The sequence below is a fragment of the Pongo abelii genome, chromosome X, assembly GCF_028885655.2.
Source record: "Pongo abelii isolate AG06213 chromosome X, NHGRI_mPonAbe1-v2.0_pri, whole genome shotgun sequence".
In the NCBI taxonomy this organism is placed as follows: Eukaryota; Metazoa; Chordata; class Mammalia; order Primates; family Hominidae; genus Pongo; species Pongo abelii.
In genome coordinates, this window is record NC_072008.2 from 157,165,150 (window position 1) to 157,180,688 (window position 15,539).

Here is a 15,539-nt window from a genome sequence, read left to right on the forward strand (position 1 = left end):
CCCAAATGAGAGAAATCCCTTCAAATTCACACAAAGACACATTATAGTCAAATTTCTGAAAACTGAAAACAAAGAAAAAAATATTGAAAGTAGTAAGAGAAATAACACTTTACCTGCAAGGAAAATTAATTCTAATGACAGTGGATTTCTCTTCAGAAACCATGAAGGTCAGAAGGAAGTGGCACAACATTTTTCAAGTGCTCAAAGAAAAAAATCAACCGTGTAAAAATATGCTACAGGAATGAAGAGGAAATCAAGACATTTTCAGATGAAGGAAAACTGGAAGAGAGGTTGTCACTAGCATACCTGTCCTAAAAGAATGGCTAAAGAAAGTTCTCTGAACAGAAAGGAAGCAATAAAAGGAGGAATCCTGAGACCCCAGGAAGGAAGAAAGAACACAGTAAGCAAAAAAACCTCCTAAATCTAATAAGTGAGTTTAGCGTGGTCACAGGATACAAGACAATATAGATATAAGATTAATATACAAAAGTGAGCTGTATTTCTATGTACTAGCAGCACGTGGGGACCAAAATTAAAAACACAGTGCCATTTACAGTAGTATTATAACAATGAAATACTTAGGTATTGTCTTAGTCCATTTTCTACTGCTGTAACAGAATGCCACAGACTGGGTAATTTATAAAGAAAATAAATTTTTTACTTTCAGTTCTAGAGGCTGGGAGGTCCAAGTTTGAGGGGTGAGCATCTGGTCAGGGCCTTCCTGCTGCATCATGACATGGCAGGAGACATCACATGGCAAGATAGAGCAAACCTGCTAGCTCAGATCTGTCTTCTTATAAAGTCACCAGTCCCATCATGGAAGCCCTACCCTGATGACCATATCTAATCCCAATTACTTTCCAAAGGCCCTACCTTCAGTCAACATGAATTTGGGGATTCAGTTTCCAATACATGAAATTTAGGGGACATGTTCAAACCCCTACAGTGGCTGTACCATTTTACATTCCCTCCGACAGTACACAAAGGTTCTAATTTCTTGATGTTCTTGCCAACAGTTGTTATTTGTGATGTTTGTGGTTTTTGTTGTTGCTGTTGAGATGTAGGAGTTTTTTTTATATGTTCTGGGTATTAATACCTTGCCAGAGATGTGATTTGCAAATATTTTCTTATGAAATTTTGGGGATATATTCCAACCATAGCAAGTATAAATCTAATAAGACGTGAACAGGACTCATAAGCTGAAAACTATCAAATATTGATTAAAGAAATCAAAGAAAATCTAAATTAATGGAGACACACAGTGTTGTTCATGTATTTGGATGATTCAATATAGGGAAGATGTCACTTCTCCCCTAATTGATATACACATTTAGCACAATTCCTATCAAAATCCCAGAAAGATTTTTTGTAGATAATAGATTTAAAACTTATGGAAAGGCAAAGGAACTGAAGTAGCTGAAACAATTTTGAAGAATAAAGTGGGAAGAATCAGTCTAAATGACTTCAAGACATGTTGTATAGCTACAGTAATCAAGACTATGGCAGAGGTACAGACACATAGATCAGTGGAACAGAGCAGAGAACCTAGAAGTCATCCCACAGAAATATGCTCAACCGATTTTTTTTTTCCACCAAGACATGAAAACAATTTAATGGTTGAAAGATAGGCTTTTCAACAAATGCTGCTGGAGTAATTGGACATCTATAGACAAACAAAACAAAACAAAACCTTGATCTAAGTGTCACGTCTTATACAAAAATTAACTCAAAATGAATCACAAACTTAAAAATATAAAACTTTTACAGAAAAAAGAAAATCTTAAGGATCTGGGGCTAGGTAAATCATTCTTAAACTTTACACCAAAAGCACAATCCATAAAAGGAAAAAATTGATCAAAATTTAAAATCTTTTGCTCTGTGAAAGACTCTGTGAAGATGAAAAGACAAGCTACAGAGTGGAAGACAATATTTGCACACCTCGTATCTGACAGATGACTAGTATTTAGAATGTATAAGGAATATTTGAAACTCGACAGTAAAAACATCAAACCATCCAATTAGAAAATCAGCAAAAAACATGAGGCATCTCAACAAAGAAGATATACACATGGCAGGCAAGCACGTGAAAAGACGTTCAACATCATTTCTCAATAGGGGAATATAAATTAAAGTCACAGTGAGATATCACTATATCCTATTGGAATGGTTAGAAATTTTTAAAAAGTGACACCAAATGTGGAGAACCAGATTATTCACTGATTGCTGATGGGAATGTAAAATGGTACAGCCACTCTGGAAACACAGTCTGGCAGTTTCTTAAAAACGAAATGTGCACCTGCCATATGACCAAACAATTGTACTCCTGGGCATTTGTCCAAGAGAAATTAAATCTTATATTTGCATAAAAACCTGTACATGAATGTTTTTAACAGTTTTATTCATAATCACCGAAAACTGGAACCCACCCAGATGTTCTTCATCAGGTATATTGTTAAACAAATTGTAGTACATCCATGCTATGGACTATATTACTCAACAATAAAAAGAAATAATGATATACACAAGCAACTTGGATGAATCTTAAAGGAATTACGTGAGTAAAAAAATGGCAGTACCAAAAGGTTACATACTGTATGACTTCATTTATATGACATTCTTCAAATGGCAAAATGATAGAAATAAAGATAGATGAGTGATTGCCAGGGGCCAAGAAGAGAGGAAAGCAGGGAGGGGAGTAAGATGTGGCTATAAAAGGTCAACAGTAGAGTTCATTGTAGTGATGAAATTTTTCTGCATCTTGATTGTAATCAATGCCAATATCCTGGTTCTGATATTGTACTATAATTTTGTAATATGCTACGATTGAGGAAATTGGGTCACTGGTACATGGAATCTGTATTATTTCTCACAACTGCATGTGGTTCTACAATTATCCCAAAATTTAAAGTTTAATTTTAAAAGTCAAGATTTTTAGACTGCTGAATGATTCTATATTACATGTAAAAATTTGTATCATTGTATTTATAACAACTGAAAAATACAGTTATGCTAAAAAAGATGTTAGAAGTTAACTATTGTGTTTCTTATGTTAGATTTATATAACAACTGAAATATATAGTTATATTTCAGTTATATATATAACTATATAACAACTGAAAAATATAGTTATACTAAAAAAGATGTTAGAAGTTAACTATTATGTTTCTTATAATAAATTTAGTTAACGACAAGAATATCAACAGTTATCTTTCTACTAGTCAATTAAAAATATACTCATTACTTTTGTAAATGGAAATTGGGCCAGCATACTTCAGCTAGGATAGAAACGAACAGCTCATTTGCCACATTTCATGGTGGGCCTTAAGAGTGATTGTTTCAGTCAAGGTTTGACAAAGGTATCAGATAAGGTTTAGGTGTGACTAATTTCCCAAAAACCAGGGTTGTATTTTTTTTTTTTTTTTTTTTTTTTTTTTTTTTGGTGACAGGGTCTTGCTCTGTTGCCCAGGTTGGAGTGGAATGGAACCATCAAGGCTCACTACAGCTTTGACCTCCTAGGCTCAAGTGATCCTCCCGCCTCAGCCTCCTGAGTAGCTGGGACTACAGGCATGCATCACCACACCCAGCTAATTTTTTATTTTTTGTAGAGATGGGGTCTCCTTATGTTACCTGGGCTGGTCTCGGACTCCTGGACTCAAGCAGTCCTTCTGCCTTGGCCTCCCAAAGTACTGGGAAGCCAAGGTGTGAGCCACTGCACCTGGCCCCAGGGTTGTATTTTGATGACCTTGTTAAAAAATGTATCGGGAAGATTGACTATTTTAGATTTTTATTGGCCTGCATAGACTTCTGGTTATTGAGGCTCCAACAAACATGCTCAGTTTTACTAGAGCAAGAACCATCTCCTGACTGACAGTTCCAACTTTTTAGCAGAGCAAAATCTTTTTTAAAAAAACTTATTTTGTAGCAATCTGATTGCTACAGCAAAAATATTTATAAACTTTATACCTAAGGCAGAAAATAGTGGAGTTTTTACTCCAATATTACAATCTTTTATTGAGAAGAAGCCTCTTAGGGGCATAAGTTCAAAGACAACTCATTTATAAAAAACTGATATTTATTTCACTTAAAATTTTCTCATGTGGTTTATCCAAAAGATAAAATCTGGAATCAGAACACTTTACCTTGAATCCCAGCCCCGTAACTAACTAGCTGCCTAACAAGTTACTTGACCTTGTTGAGTCTCAGTGTCTTCATCTGTATAATGGGTATTAAAACAGAGATTGAATATATTAAATGAGGCGACATATGGATGGAACACAAATGCTCATTTACTGTACGCTATTACTCTACAAAAATATAATGTGTAAGAACAAATACAAGAGGAGTGTGTTGCCATTGCTGAACACTACTCCACTTCCGGAAACATGATGTGAGTACCTATTATGTGCAAGGGGCTGGGCTGCATGGAGTTCATAGTCAGGCAGAGACACAGAAAATTACAGTACAAGTTGGCCTGTGGTAAGTGTTAAAATAGACGTGTAAACAAGCTGTGGTGGGAGGAGAAAGCAGGGCAGAGTAGGGCATTCTGGGAGTTAAGACTTAAGGGTCTTTGTCAGCCCCCTCAAAAAGGGAAACAGATTTAGGTGGGGCTGTACTGGGGTCAGGAGCATGCTTGCTAAAGCCAGCCAGCTTTGGTGTGAATCCCTGCTCTGCTGCGGCTGGCTGTATGGCCTAGGGCAAGTTACCATGCCTCTCACTGCCTCAGTTCCCTTGTTTGTCATATGGGTGGCTGGGAGGGTTGAGCTAACTCATAAAGCATTTGGTACTGTACCTGGTGTAATAGTAAGCCTTCAGCAACTGCTTGTTATTATTTGTAGTACTAGTACTGGCTGCATTTGGAAACTTTCTGAAATACTTTCACATTTTGGGGATTTCGGGATGTCAGCTGTTATCTTATCAAGAATTAAAACAGGAGCCAAACAGTTTAGACCAAAGTATCAGCTTTATTCATTGACAAAAGTTGGCTGGGAGGGGCTGATTTAGGTGGGCTGCCTCGTTCATCATTCTAGAATTAAACATGTGCACCCAAAGGTATCCCTGGACAACTGCGGCCAATCTCTCCGGGCAGGGCCCACGTAGGTGAACTCTCCACAGGCTGGGAAGACCAGGCTGTACTCTCAGGGTCTCTCTGGCAGGCAGATCCTAGAAGGGCAAAGTATACTGGCTGCCTTACCCAAGTCCACCCAAAGCAAGTGGTGAACAGAAGCCCTCACCTCACTGCTTGGGAGTGCTCTGAAGGACAGAGGAATGGAGTTTTACTCCCAACACAAACTTTCACACAAATTTAAATTTTGTTGCTTTTTCTTGATTTAGTGAAAGCCATTTAGAGCATGACAGGGGCCAGTAACATTAACTTTGATGCAGTATGCTTGCTTGCTTAAATAGATTAAGATCACTATCAACTTTTTTTGCACCTTCTCATAGGTTCTTGACATGTTTAGGAGTTGAGGGAGGGGATGTGGGGTGTGTGAAAATAGTTGTGGCACAAGTTGGGGCAGCTGAGACTCATCAACTGAAAAAGGTTACTTATCCACCCCAGGTACAATTATCTTAATTGATTTAACCCTGCCAACAATCTGCAAGGGAGGTGCACTCGACATCTCCCATTTAGAGAAGAGGAGACTAAGATTCCAAGGTGGGTGTGTGGTTCACCTGAGGTCCTGTGGCCAGTAAGTAGGTGCTGGAGCTGGGATTTCACTCTGGAGTGTGTTCTTTTAACCACTATGCCGACTTACCTCCCTCAGCCTCAGTTTGGCAGATCTTTTCTTAAGTCTTCTAATGAGGCCTAGATACCCCGAATCCTTCGGAGTTGGGAACTGGTAGGGTCCTGGCAGTCATCCCATAGACTCCCCTCATTTTATGTGTCGAAACTGAGGCCCAGAATGCAGGCATTAGGAAGCTCTGTATCATCAGCAAGAGCTGGCTTCCAGGCCTCCTGGCTTACAACCTATTCTCCTGCGGCTTCCATCAGAATCACATTTAAGAAGAAAATGAAGCTCTGTGCATGTGTCTGAAATGGCTTATTTCAGGAGAGGGACATGGTGAACCAGAGAAAACACAATAGGTATCAACTTAGAGACTTTTGGGTAAGCCTCCATTGACCTTCTCCCCTCCACCCCCATACCAGGAACACTGAGGATTTCATGGCAGTAAGTAAAGAATTATGTGAGTTTAAAAGCAGATTATCATCTCACCCCTTTGCACCCTTTTTCAAGTTAGTTTCTCGTTCTAGTGGCAAAGGCCTATTGACAAGGAGTTATAACTCCCATATATGAGGTTTGTGTTAGGCTGTTCTCACGTTGCTATAAAGAAATACCTGAGACTGCGTAATTTGTAAAGAAAAGAGGTTTACTGGGCTCACAGTTCTGCAGGTTTAACAGGAAGCATGGTGCTGGGATCTGTGTGGCTTCTGGGGAGGCCTCAGGAAGCTAACAATCATGGTGGAAAGCAAAGGAGATGCTGACGTCTCACATGGCTAGAGTGGGAGCAAGGCAGCGGGAGGTGCCTTACTGTTAAATAACCAGCTCTCGAAAGAATTAATTCACTAGCTCGAAGACAGCGCCCAGCCGTGAGAGATCCACCCCCATGACCCAAACACCTCCCACCAAGCCCTACCTCCAACACTGGGGATTAGAATCCAACATGAGATTTAGAGGGGACAACGTCCAAACTATATCAAGGTTCAATTGCACAATTTGGTTCTGCAGTGGACAATATTTTCATAAAGATTTTATTGTGAATGCTTTTAGTTTTCAGTTTTTACTATCAATTTATAGACAAAGCATCCAAACATTAATTGTAGTTACAGAATGGAGGTTGGGAGGTAGAGAGGTGGAGGAAGGGTTAGTGGTATTGATTTCTTCAAAAAACCTGAAGGGAGTTAAGAGATATTTAACATTTGAGGGGTCAAAATAGGTTTAGGGCTGTAGTTTAAACGGTTTAATGATAGAGGCGCCATGCTGAGGCAGTATAGCAGAGTTGTTATGGGCACAAATCTAGAGCCGGACTTCCAGGGTTTAACTACTTGCTCTGCCACCTTGAACTCAGCCAGACTACTTAAACTGTGCCTTGGTTTTCTCATCAAAACATGGGGCCAGTTATAGGTGTTTTTTCTGTTGTTGTTGTTTTGTTTTTTTGAGACCGAGTGTGGCTCTCGCCCAGGCTGAAGTGCAGTGTGTGATCTCGGCTCACTGCAACCTCTGCCTCCCAAGTTCAAGTGATTTTCCTGCCTCAGCCTCCCAAGTAGGTGGGATTACAGGCTCTTGCCACCAAGCCCGGCTAATGTTTTGTATTTTTAGTAGAGACGGGTTTCACCGTGTTGGTCAGGCTGGTCTTGAACTTCTGACCTCAAGTGATCCACTTGCCTCGGCCTCCCAAAGTGCTGGGATTACAGGCGTGAGCCACTGCGCCCGGCCATAATAGTTTTTATCTTATAAGGTTGTTCTGAGAATAAAATGAGTTAATACAGTGCTTAGAAGAGTATCTGAAACATAAAAATCATGAGTGTTTTTTATGATGCAGCAGCTGCTGAAGGAAAACAAAAGAACTCAAAATTAGCATTTCAATCAGCAGAGATTGGGAAGAGGGAGGTAGTAGTTTGAGAGTTAATTTTCTCATCTTTTAAAATGGGAGGTTAATAGACACTTTAAAGTTGACAAATCAAGAAGTGGAAGCATAACTATCACGATGGAAGCAATTCTCCGAATTAAAAATAGATCTAGTTAAGTGTGGTTATTACTGGGGAATGAAGCTCTGGGAGACTTACTATTTTGAGTTTTTTATTACCATAAACATATACTACTTTTATTTATTATCAAATTTCTTGATGTGTAGTTAACAAATGATAAACCTCAAATATTTAAAATATGCAATTTGATAAGCTTTGACATAAATACACACATTTAAAGCCATCGCCACAATTAAGGTAAACATATCCATCCTCCCAAAAAAAGACAGATTTAAGCTTCTCAGTCTGAATAGTCTGTGTTTAGTAACTTATGTATAGACTTTGTCTTTTAGCTATATCATCACTTAATTCAGATACCTTTTAATGACTTCAAAGATTATTTTAATGATAATACAGTGATTTTTTTGAATCTGTATCATGTGATCTTATGCATCCTGAGTGAAACCATAAAGCTAGTAAGAACCTCCAGTGATTCTTTTCTGATGATTTGTTTTCATAGGACATTCAGTGGTCAGAAGATAGGATTTCAGACTTTGAAATGGGGAACAGAGATGGTTAAAATCTTCCCAGGCTATTACAACTATTTGCTTTTTAAAAATTCTGGCCATTCCCTCTGACCAGGGCTTTCTGAATGTGTATGCTGCATGTTCAATTAGGATTCACAGGCCTCAGGCACAACAAGAATATTGTTGCTAAAATCAGTGTCCCTGCTGAATAAAGCTGGGCTTTCCCTCCCCTCCGGCAACAGCCACTTACCTCTTCCCGCGTGGAGCCCCCCTTTGGCCATGCAGCTGGTGCTGGGGCGGGGAGCGGGCACCCTCCTCTCAGTAGTGGCCACATCGGAGTCCCAAGTATGAATTGGAAATGTAATTTCAATAGAAAGCAGGTTAAGCTTTGCAGTTAACTCAGCTTTATGATACCATTAATGCAATATAGCTGAGCTGTGCGTGCTCTGGGTCCAAGGTGGGGATTTCTGTGGTTTTTTGGTTTTGTTTTCCTGGGCTGGTTTGGGCATATAACTGCCTTTTTTTTTTTTTTTTTTTTTTTTATCATTGGTTTTTTGGGGAAAATGCATTCAGTATTCCAAATGGAAACTAATGAACTTTTTGAACACAGCCTGTTCACAATAACTTGTAATAGCACTTGACAGAAGGGATTTGCGTTTAAGGTAATGTAGTTAGTCTTAGCCTAAGGGCAACATGTTTCTCCAAATCATAGACTTCCCTGAAAATTATAGGACAAATGTGTTAGGATTGATCTGATATTGAATGAAACTTAGAGGGCAAATGTGTTATGATTGATCTTGTTGGCTTTACTTAGAGGATTATGATGTTTCTTAGGGAATGGGCTGTTGAACTTAATGGCATCTTTCACAGGTCAATGGTAACATGTCCATGATGATGATATTCTGTATTTTAACTAACAGGTTTTCAGGAGGCCTGATATAAGGGTAAGGATATTTGGCTTTCAGCGGATGGGCCTCCTACTTGTGTGTGTCTGTGCTTTATCGAACACTTAGTCTATTTAGTGTTCTTTACCTTCTCACTGGTTTTTATGAATCACTCAGATCAATTTGCTCTGCTGTGTTATAGCTTTCAGTGTTCACTAGAAATGCTTTATTTGTTACAATGTTTTTATGTGCAATAAAAGCCAATGTGTGTGAGGGCAGGATGCTAAAATTGTTACCAGTGTGCAATACTGACTTTTGTTGTACTACATGAATTATGACCAAATGGATATTCATGACTGGGGTTATAAGGCTGGGGCTACTGAGGTCTCTTAATCTTGTTTATTGTGTAATTCATGCTACAGAATTTAGCAACTAAAAAAAAAAAAAAGATTAGTTGGCTGTCCTATCTAAGTAAGATTTCAAGTCATGTTTGTGTTTGCATGTTGAATCCAAAAAAGCAGAAGTGCTAATCTTGAAGCTAAATTTAACAAAATCAATCCCAGTTAGTATTTTTTAAAATACAGATATAGTGGGTTACAGCTTATATTTTCCTCATGATTTTCCTTCCCTTTATTTCAGAACATTCATAAAGCAAGACAAAGATTGGTAATGTGCATGCATTTAACAGACATTGAAAATTAACCTATTTCTATTCAAGCAAAACAATGTGGATTTTGATAGTATAATAACTTCAGTTTAAAAGTTTTAATCTTATTGAAGCCAATGAAGTAGTACAAAAATAAGCAAGTTAAGTCTTGTTATTCTAGCTGGTTTTCCTTTGTTTAGTCTTGTTTTCATCATGTTTTCTTTTGCTTGTGGGAATCATTTTCTTTCATGGATTCACATTGTTAAATATTAGTGCTTGGCTTTACACTTGCATGAACTTTGAAATGTTGTATTTTTTGTTCATCGAGTTTTCTGTTTCTAAAAACTTAATTATTCGATTTTCTTTATATTTAAAAAATGGAAATTTCAAAAAACTGGCTGCACTGAAAAATTACACTGCCTTGAAGTGTGCTAAACTATACCAACTGTGTACTAAAGTCAATCTGATGATAAAATATAAAAGTACATTAAGGAGTTATTGTACTTTATTGACAAAAATGGAAGGTGGGAAATAGTAAATTCTTTTAAAGCTTTACTAGTTCTTCACTGGTTGCCTTTGTAAAGACGATAGTCATTGCAACCAAAGTTTCATGAAGCAAAAATATATATAGGCTAAATTTTAATATTTTTAGCCTCAGAGACTTGATAGAATTTTAAAAAGAGATTACAATCTTGTCATCTTCAGTATTCATATTCTTTTTACCACCTGCTGAATAAAAACCCCAATTTTTAAAGTTTCAAAAAATAATAGATCCTATAAAGAAATTAAGAACAGTACACCTTTAAAGGGATTGGAAAAAATTAAAGATGTGTGGCCTTTTAGCTGTTTCTTGGAAGTGCGTTGATACTGTAATTAGAAATATTTAATGTGATATTGAGTTATAAATCACAGAATTTAATTAGCAATAAGCAATAAGAAACAGACATGTATATATATGTGTGTATACACACACACACACACACACACATATATATATAATCTCCAGCATGTGATATATGCATGTGTGCAGTGGAATTGATCCCTGAGCAATGTAATATGAAACTTACTGTGTTTGAAATACATGTCTATAAACTGCCTTTGTATTTTGGCTTGACTTTGCCCTTTACCAGGTTTCTGTGGTATGCTTTATTTTCTGTGAGCACATTATGTGCCTGTTATTTTGTTTCTTTGCTATATGCTGTCTATTGCTTGGTTTTGAAAAGATAGTACATTCTTTGAAATCCGTGATGTTTGTTTGCTTTTCATTTTTCTACCCCAACACAAACACAGAATAGATACTCCATTTTAGGCTGAGGATGCTATAGATGGCCTACTTGTTATTTCCTTAACTCCAAGGGGGAAAATGTTGTGATTTGCAAAGTCATGAAAGGTGTGTCGACTTTTACATGCTTACTGTCTCCTTAAAAAAGAAATTCTGTCCTTTCACCTGTCTGTTTGCACGTGTTTCTCTTTCTCCTCTTTGCCTTTTCTTGTCCATGCACCTGGTGCTGTGCAGGAGATTCAGGAAGAACACAATGGCTACCCTTCTGAAGCTGAAGCTGATCAGGTGGCAAGTTCTACGTGTTCATCTGTTTGTAGCTACAGATTGTGTATTTAGAAGCCATTTCATTCTAGACTTCTAGATAATAAAGCTTTCCAGATGCCTCTACCACAATAGTAGTGCCCTCCTGTCCAAATTTGGTAGATTCCATATGACATTATTTGCAAAAATTGGTTTATCCAACATTTTGTCAACTAGAAATTTGTTTGTCTGTGTTTCTTGGTTTGCCCAGATAGGGTTATTGATGGGGTTAATGACCATCCATCACGGTAGGATTCTGCAGTGCCTTTACATAGACATAGAGGGGACAGATACATATGCTAAGGGTGCTCCTTGAGGGTGCACACTTTGTTTTCTTCAAATATGCATGATCTATGCCCAACACAGTACCTGGTACCATGTAGATATTTGTGGAATTGGTACATATATTAATCAGAATACAAAATTATTCATAGAGTATTCTTGAGTGCTTACTCTGCTCAGTACCTCTAGACCCTCTCTGGAGTCTTTTAAAGCTGCAGTACTTTCCCCAATGCTTATGTGAAACAAAGAGAAGAGCAGCTCCAGGGATGCGTGGCATGCCCCAGGTGCTCAGCTGCACCATTGTCCACCATCTTCCAGCCCCACTCTCCTTTGGTGACCCTGGAAGCAACTTGAAGAGCCCAGTTTGAAAGCCACTGCTTTTGGCATGCAACCATTATATAAACTATCCACCTGGCGGCTTGGATTCAGGCTGAAGAGAAAAGTAGTGGAGAGGCCAGGGTTGTTGGGTGGGCTGGAGCCCTCAGGAACAAATTCAGGGAGCTGGCAGACTTCAGCTAGACCTTCAGGGTCACTGGAACAAAGTTGGGATGAGGTCATCAGAGGGAATTCCCCAGCTGGGCAACACTTTGAGCCATGGCACCAAGAGGAGTGGGTGTGTTTATGAAATCAAATTTAGTTCATAAGAATATTCCATCCTTTGATTGTGCTGAACATGGGTTGGATAAATCAAGGGTCAAATCATGTCCTGTGCAACCTTGTAGTTGCAGTAAAAGCTTAATGTAGCACAAGTGTGAGTCCCTTCTCCTAACAGCAGCTTCATAAAGGGAATCTACTATACTCACCAAAGCAAACAAAAAACCTCCAAGCTTTTAAAACTCTTCTCCTCTTGAATTTCTATGCTAAAGCTAAATGTGTTTCTTTTACAAAAGGAATCTCCTGTGGGGAAATCTGAAGCAATTGGGTCACTTCTTTGTTTTATTCCAATAGTTGTTCTTTTTTGCCATTTAAAAAGCATGTCCCAGATTTATCAATTAGTGAGAGGTTTGCCTTACTATGTCTCACTGACATATAAATGCACAGAAGTTTCAAGCCAAACTTGACTATGGGAAGAGAAGAGAAATGCTTGATTTTCAACTTCTATCTTGAGAGCATTGTGTATTCTTAAAATGGTCCTAATCACCTCTGTCTCCTATATGCAACATTTTATTAGCTACTCCTGGATTGAGGACTTTAAAATGTTTGATGTGGCTTACTCTAAATAGAGAGAGTCATTCCTTTCCTAAGCTCCTCCAGATTCAGTTGATTAAAGCAGCTTGCTTTAGTAATTATATTTCAAAATAATCTATTTTCACTTATTTTTAACATATAAGAAACTTAAGTCTGTATAATACATAATATTTAGCCATTAAAATAGGCTTTAACAATGTTACATTTGAAGTAATTTAAAACTCTGATATTGATTAAAATAGCTTTCTCACTTCGTGAGATGATGCTATACAGTTAGTCACTAGTTCAGGCAATAAAGCAGATTTTCAAATTAAGGCTTCTAAGATTGGAGATCTTTTAATGTTTCTAAAACCAGACATTTATAAGTATACCTGTTAGTTTATGCTTTATTGCATAAAATATATTTCCAAAACAGATGTGAGTATAAAAATGAATCCATTAATCGTTCTCCACACCTACCCTTAATGTGTTAACTTCCAAAAAATTTTGACTGAAAATGTCTTTAAAAACCAGTCTGGGCTAAAAATTTGAATTGAATTAACTGTTTGGGGGTAACGATGATTCCTAATCTGTATTATTTTAACCATGCATCTTTCGATAAGGAGGAGGATGGACCATGTCATTTTGTGGTCTCCCAGTAGAACTAACATAGTCCTGACCAACATTTAACATTGAAGTTGTTATTTATAGTTTGGCTTTCTTCCTTTTATAAAATTTGATGAAACTACTATGTGTAGTATTTCTAAATTGACCTTTAAGTCCTTTAATAAAACATAGTGAAATATTCTTGTAACTATGAAAATAATTACTATTTTGAATTTTCAATAATTTAGAATTATAAAAGACATCCATTTAAAAATATTTTGCTTTACAAAATTATGCTGAAAACGTAGTATTATTTGACCTATTTTCCACTGAACACTAGTGGCCTCCGATGTTAACAGGTGGAAAAAGCAGTCCCGATCAAATAGGTATGAGAAATGCATTATACTGTAGCGCCCTCTTGCGGATTCGGTGTGCTTTAACACACTAAAGATGTCTCACTAAGAAAAGCAGATGAGGCTGGGCGCGGTGGCTCACGCCTGTAATCCCAGCACTTTGGGAGGCTGAGGTGGGCGGATCACGAGGTCAAGAGATGGAGACCATCCTGGCCAACAATGTGAAACCCCCATCTCTACTAAAAGTACAAAAATTAGCCAGGCGTGGTGGTGTGCGCCTGTAGTCCCAGCTACTCGGGAGGCTGAGGCAGGAGAATTGCTTGAACCCGGGAGGCAGAGGTTGCAGTGAGCTGAGATTGTGCCACTGCACTCTAGCCTGGCGACAGAGCGAGACTCCATCTCAAAAAAAAAAAAAAAAAAAAAAAAAAGGAAAAAAAAAAAAGCAGCTGAACTTGTTTTGCTTAACCCAGCATTTCCCAAACTTTTACTTATTTGTTTATTTTTTAAGACCTATTCACATCTCTTGGGAAAGTAATGCTCTATGAAATACAGTTTTGGAATTGCTGGGGGTTTTGATCACCTTATTCTTATTCATGACACGTTATGTCAGAGATGCCAAGGAGAAAGTGACTGATTTCCTTGGCAGCGTCTCACAGGGTGGCGGTACCTTGGATTAGGCCCTGAGTTCAGGTTTTGGTCCCTAGCTTTGTAGTTCAAGAACACCATTTTCTCACCTCCCCTCAATTATCTGGCACTATCCAACCAAGCTCACAAGGGACTGGCTACTGGGCTGCAGTGCCAATCTGCTAATTTAAAAACGTGGGCATGTATTTTTCTGGCCATCTAAGGTATCCTTTTCCCAGCATCATTGTAGCCAGGAAACCTAGTAAATCATTAACAGTTTTCTTGGTGAGTATGAAATTACTGCAAAGTGAATTGTCTTGAGACATGCCTGATGAAAACACCCTGCTCCACAGCAGGGATTGGAATACTGTTGCCTGCCAGATGAGAGCACACTCTCTCATGGCCTGGACTGGGTGAACACTGACAACTTCACTCTTCATGTCCCTGGTCATACGCTTTGTGCATGCATGTCCGTGTGCACAAGCACACACAGACACACACACACACATAGCTGGGCTGCAGTAGCAAAGCCTAGGCCTTTCCTTAGTTGTGTACTGTACCGAGACTATTCTCTGGTTATTTTCATTAGACTTCTGGCTTTCCCAAACTTTCTCTTAGGCTGGGTCATTTCTACAGTTAGCTAAGCAGCTATAGCTCATGTTGCTTTCATTTGTATTAGTTTCATGCTCAGAAGGTAACCTTTTTCTGGCCTTATTTGCAAATTCTAGAGACACCTTTTAATAGCTATCTGTGTAGTGATTACAGTATCTTTCTGTCATGTCAAGCCATTTCTGTATTAATGCTTCCTAACTGTGAAATTTAAATATGTTGTAACAATTTACTAGAATATGCAGCATGGTGTCTTGTGATGCTAAGCTTTTAAATTGTCTTTGAGGGGGTTGGGTGCTTATTTTGCACGCTTCTGTAGCCTTATAGTGACATCACAGAACACCAAAATTCTTCACAGGTATACAGAAAGTGAGATTTACTCCCGTTTGGTGTTTTTTTTTTTTTTTTTTTTTTTTTTTTTGCCAGGCTCTAAGGGATGGAAATAAGCTGGCACAGATGGAAGAGGCTCCACTTTTCCCAGGAGAATCAATTAAAGCCATTGGTAAGTTTAGTGTGTACACTTTGCTTGTTGAGATCCATAAAATGAAATGGCACTTAATTTGCAAGTGGAGGTG

The 15,539-nt window shown here is 38.2% G+C and overlaps 1 protein-coding gene across 3 annotated transcripts in view; it reads left to right on the plus strand.

Moving 5' to 3' along the window:
• MTMR1 (myotubularin related protein 1) overlaps positions 1 to 15,539 on the plus strand; it is a 73,561-nt gene that overhangs the window by 12,060 nt on the left and 45,962 nt on the right. The window contains exons 3-4 of one of the 3 annotated variants that reach the window (XM_009235368.4): positions 9,132 to 9,155; positions 15,391 to 15,466. In XM_009235368.4, coding sequence (XP_009233643.1) covers positions 9,132 to 9,155; positions 15,391 to 15,466 — 100 coding nt within the window. Of the gene's footprint in view, positions 1 to 9,131; positions 9,156 to 11,257; positions 11,309 to 15,390; positions 15,467 to 15,539 lie in introns of all 3 variants that reach the window. The other 2 variants (XM_054545196.2, XM_009235369.4) reach the window with 2 other exon arrangements.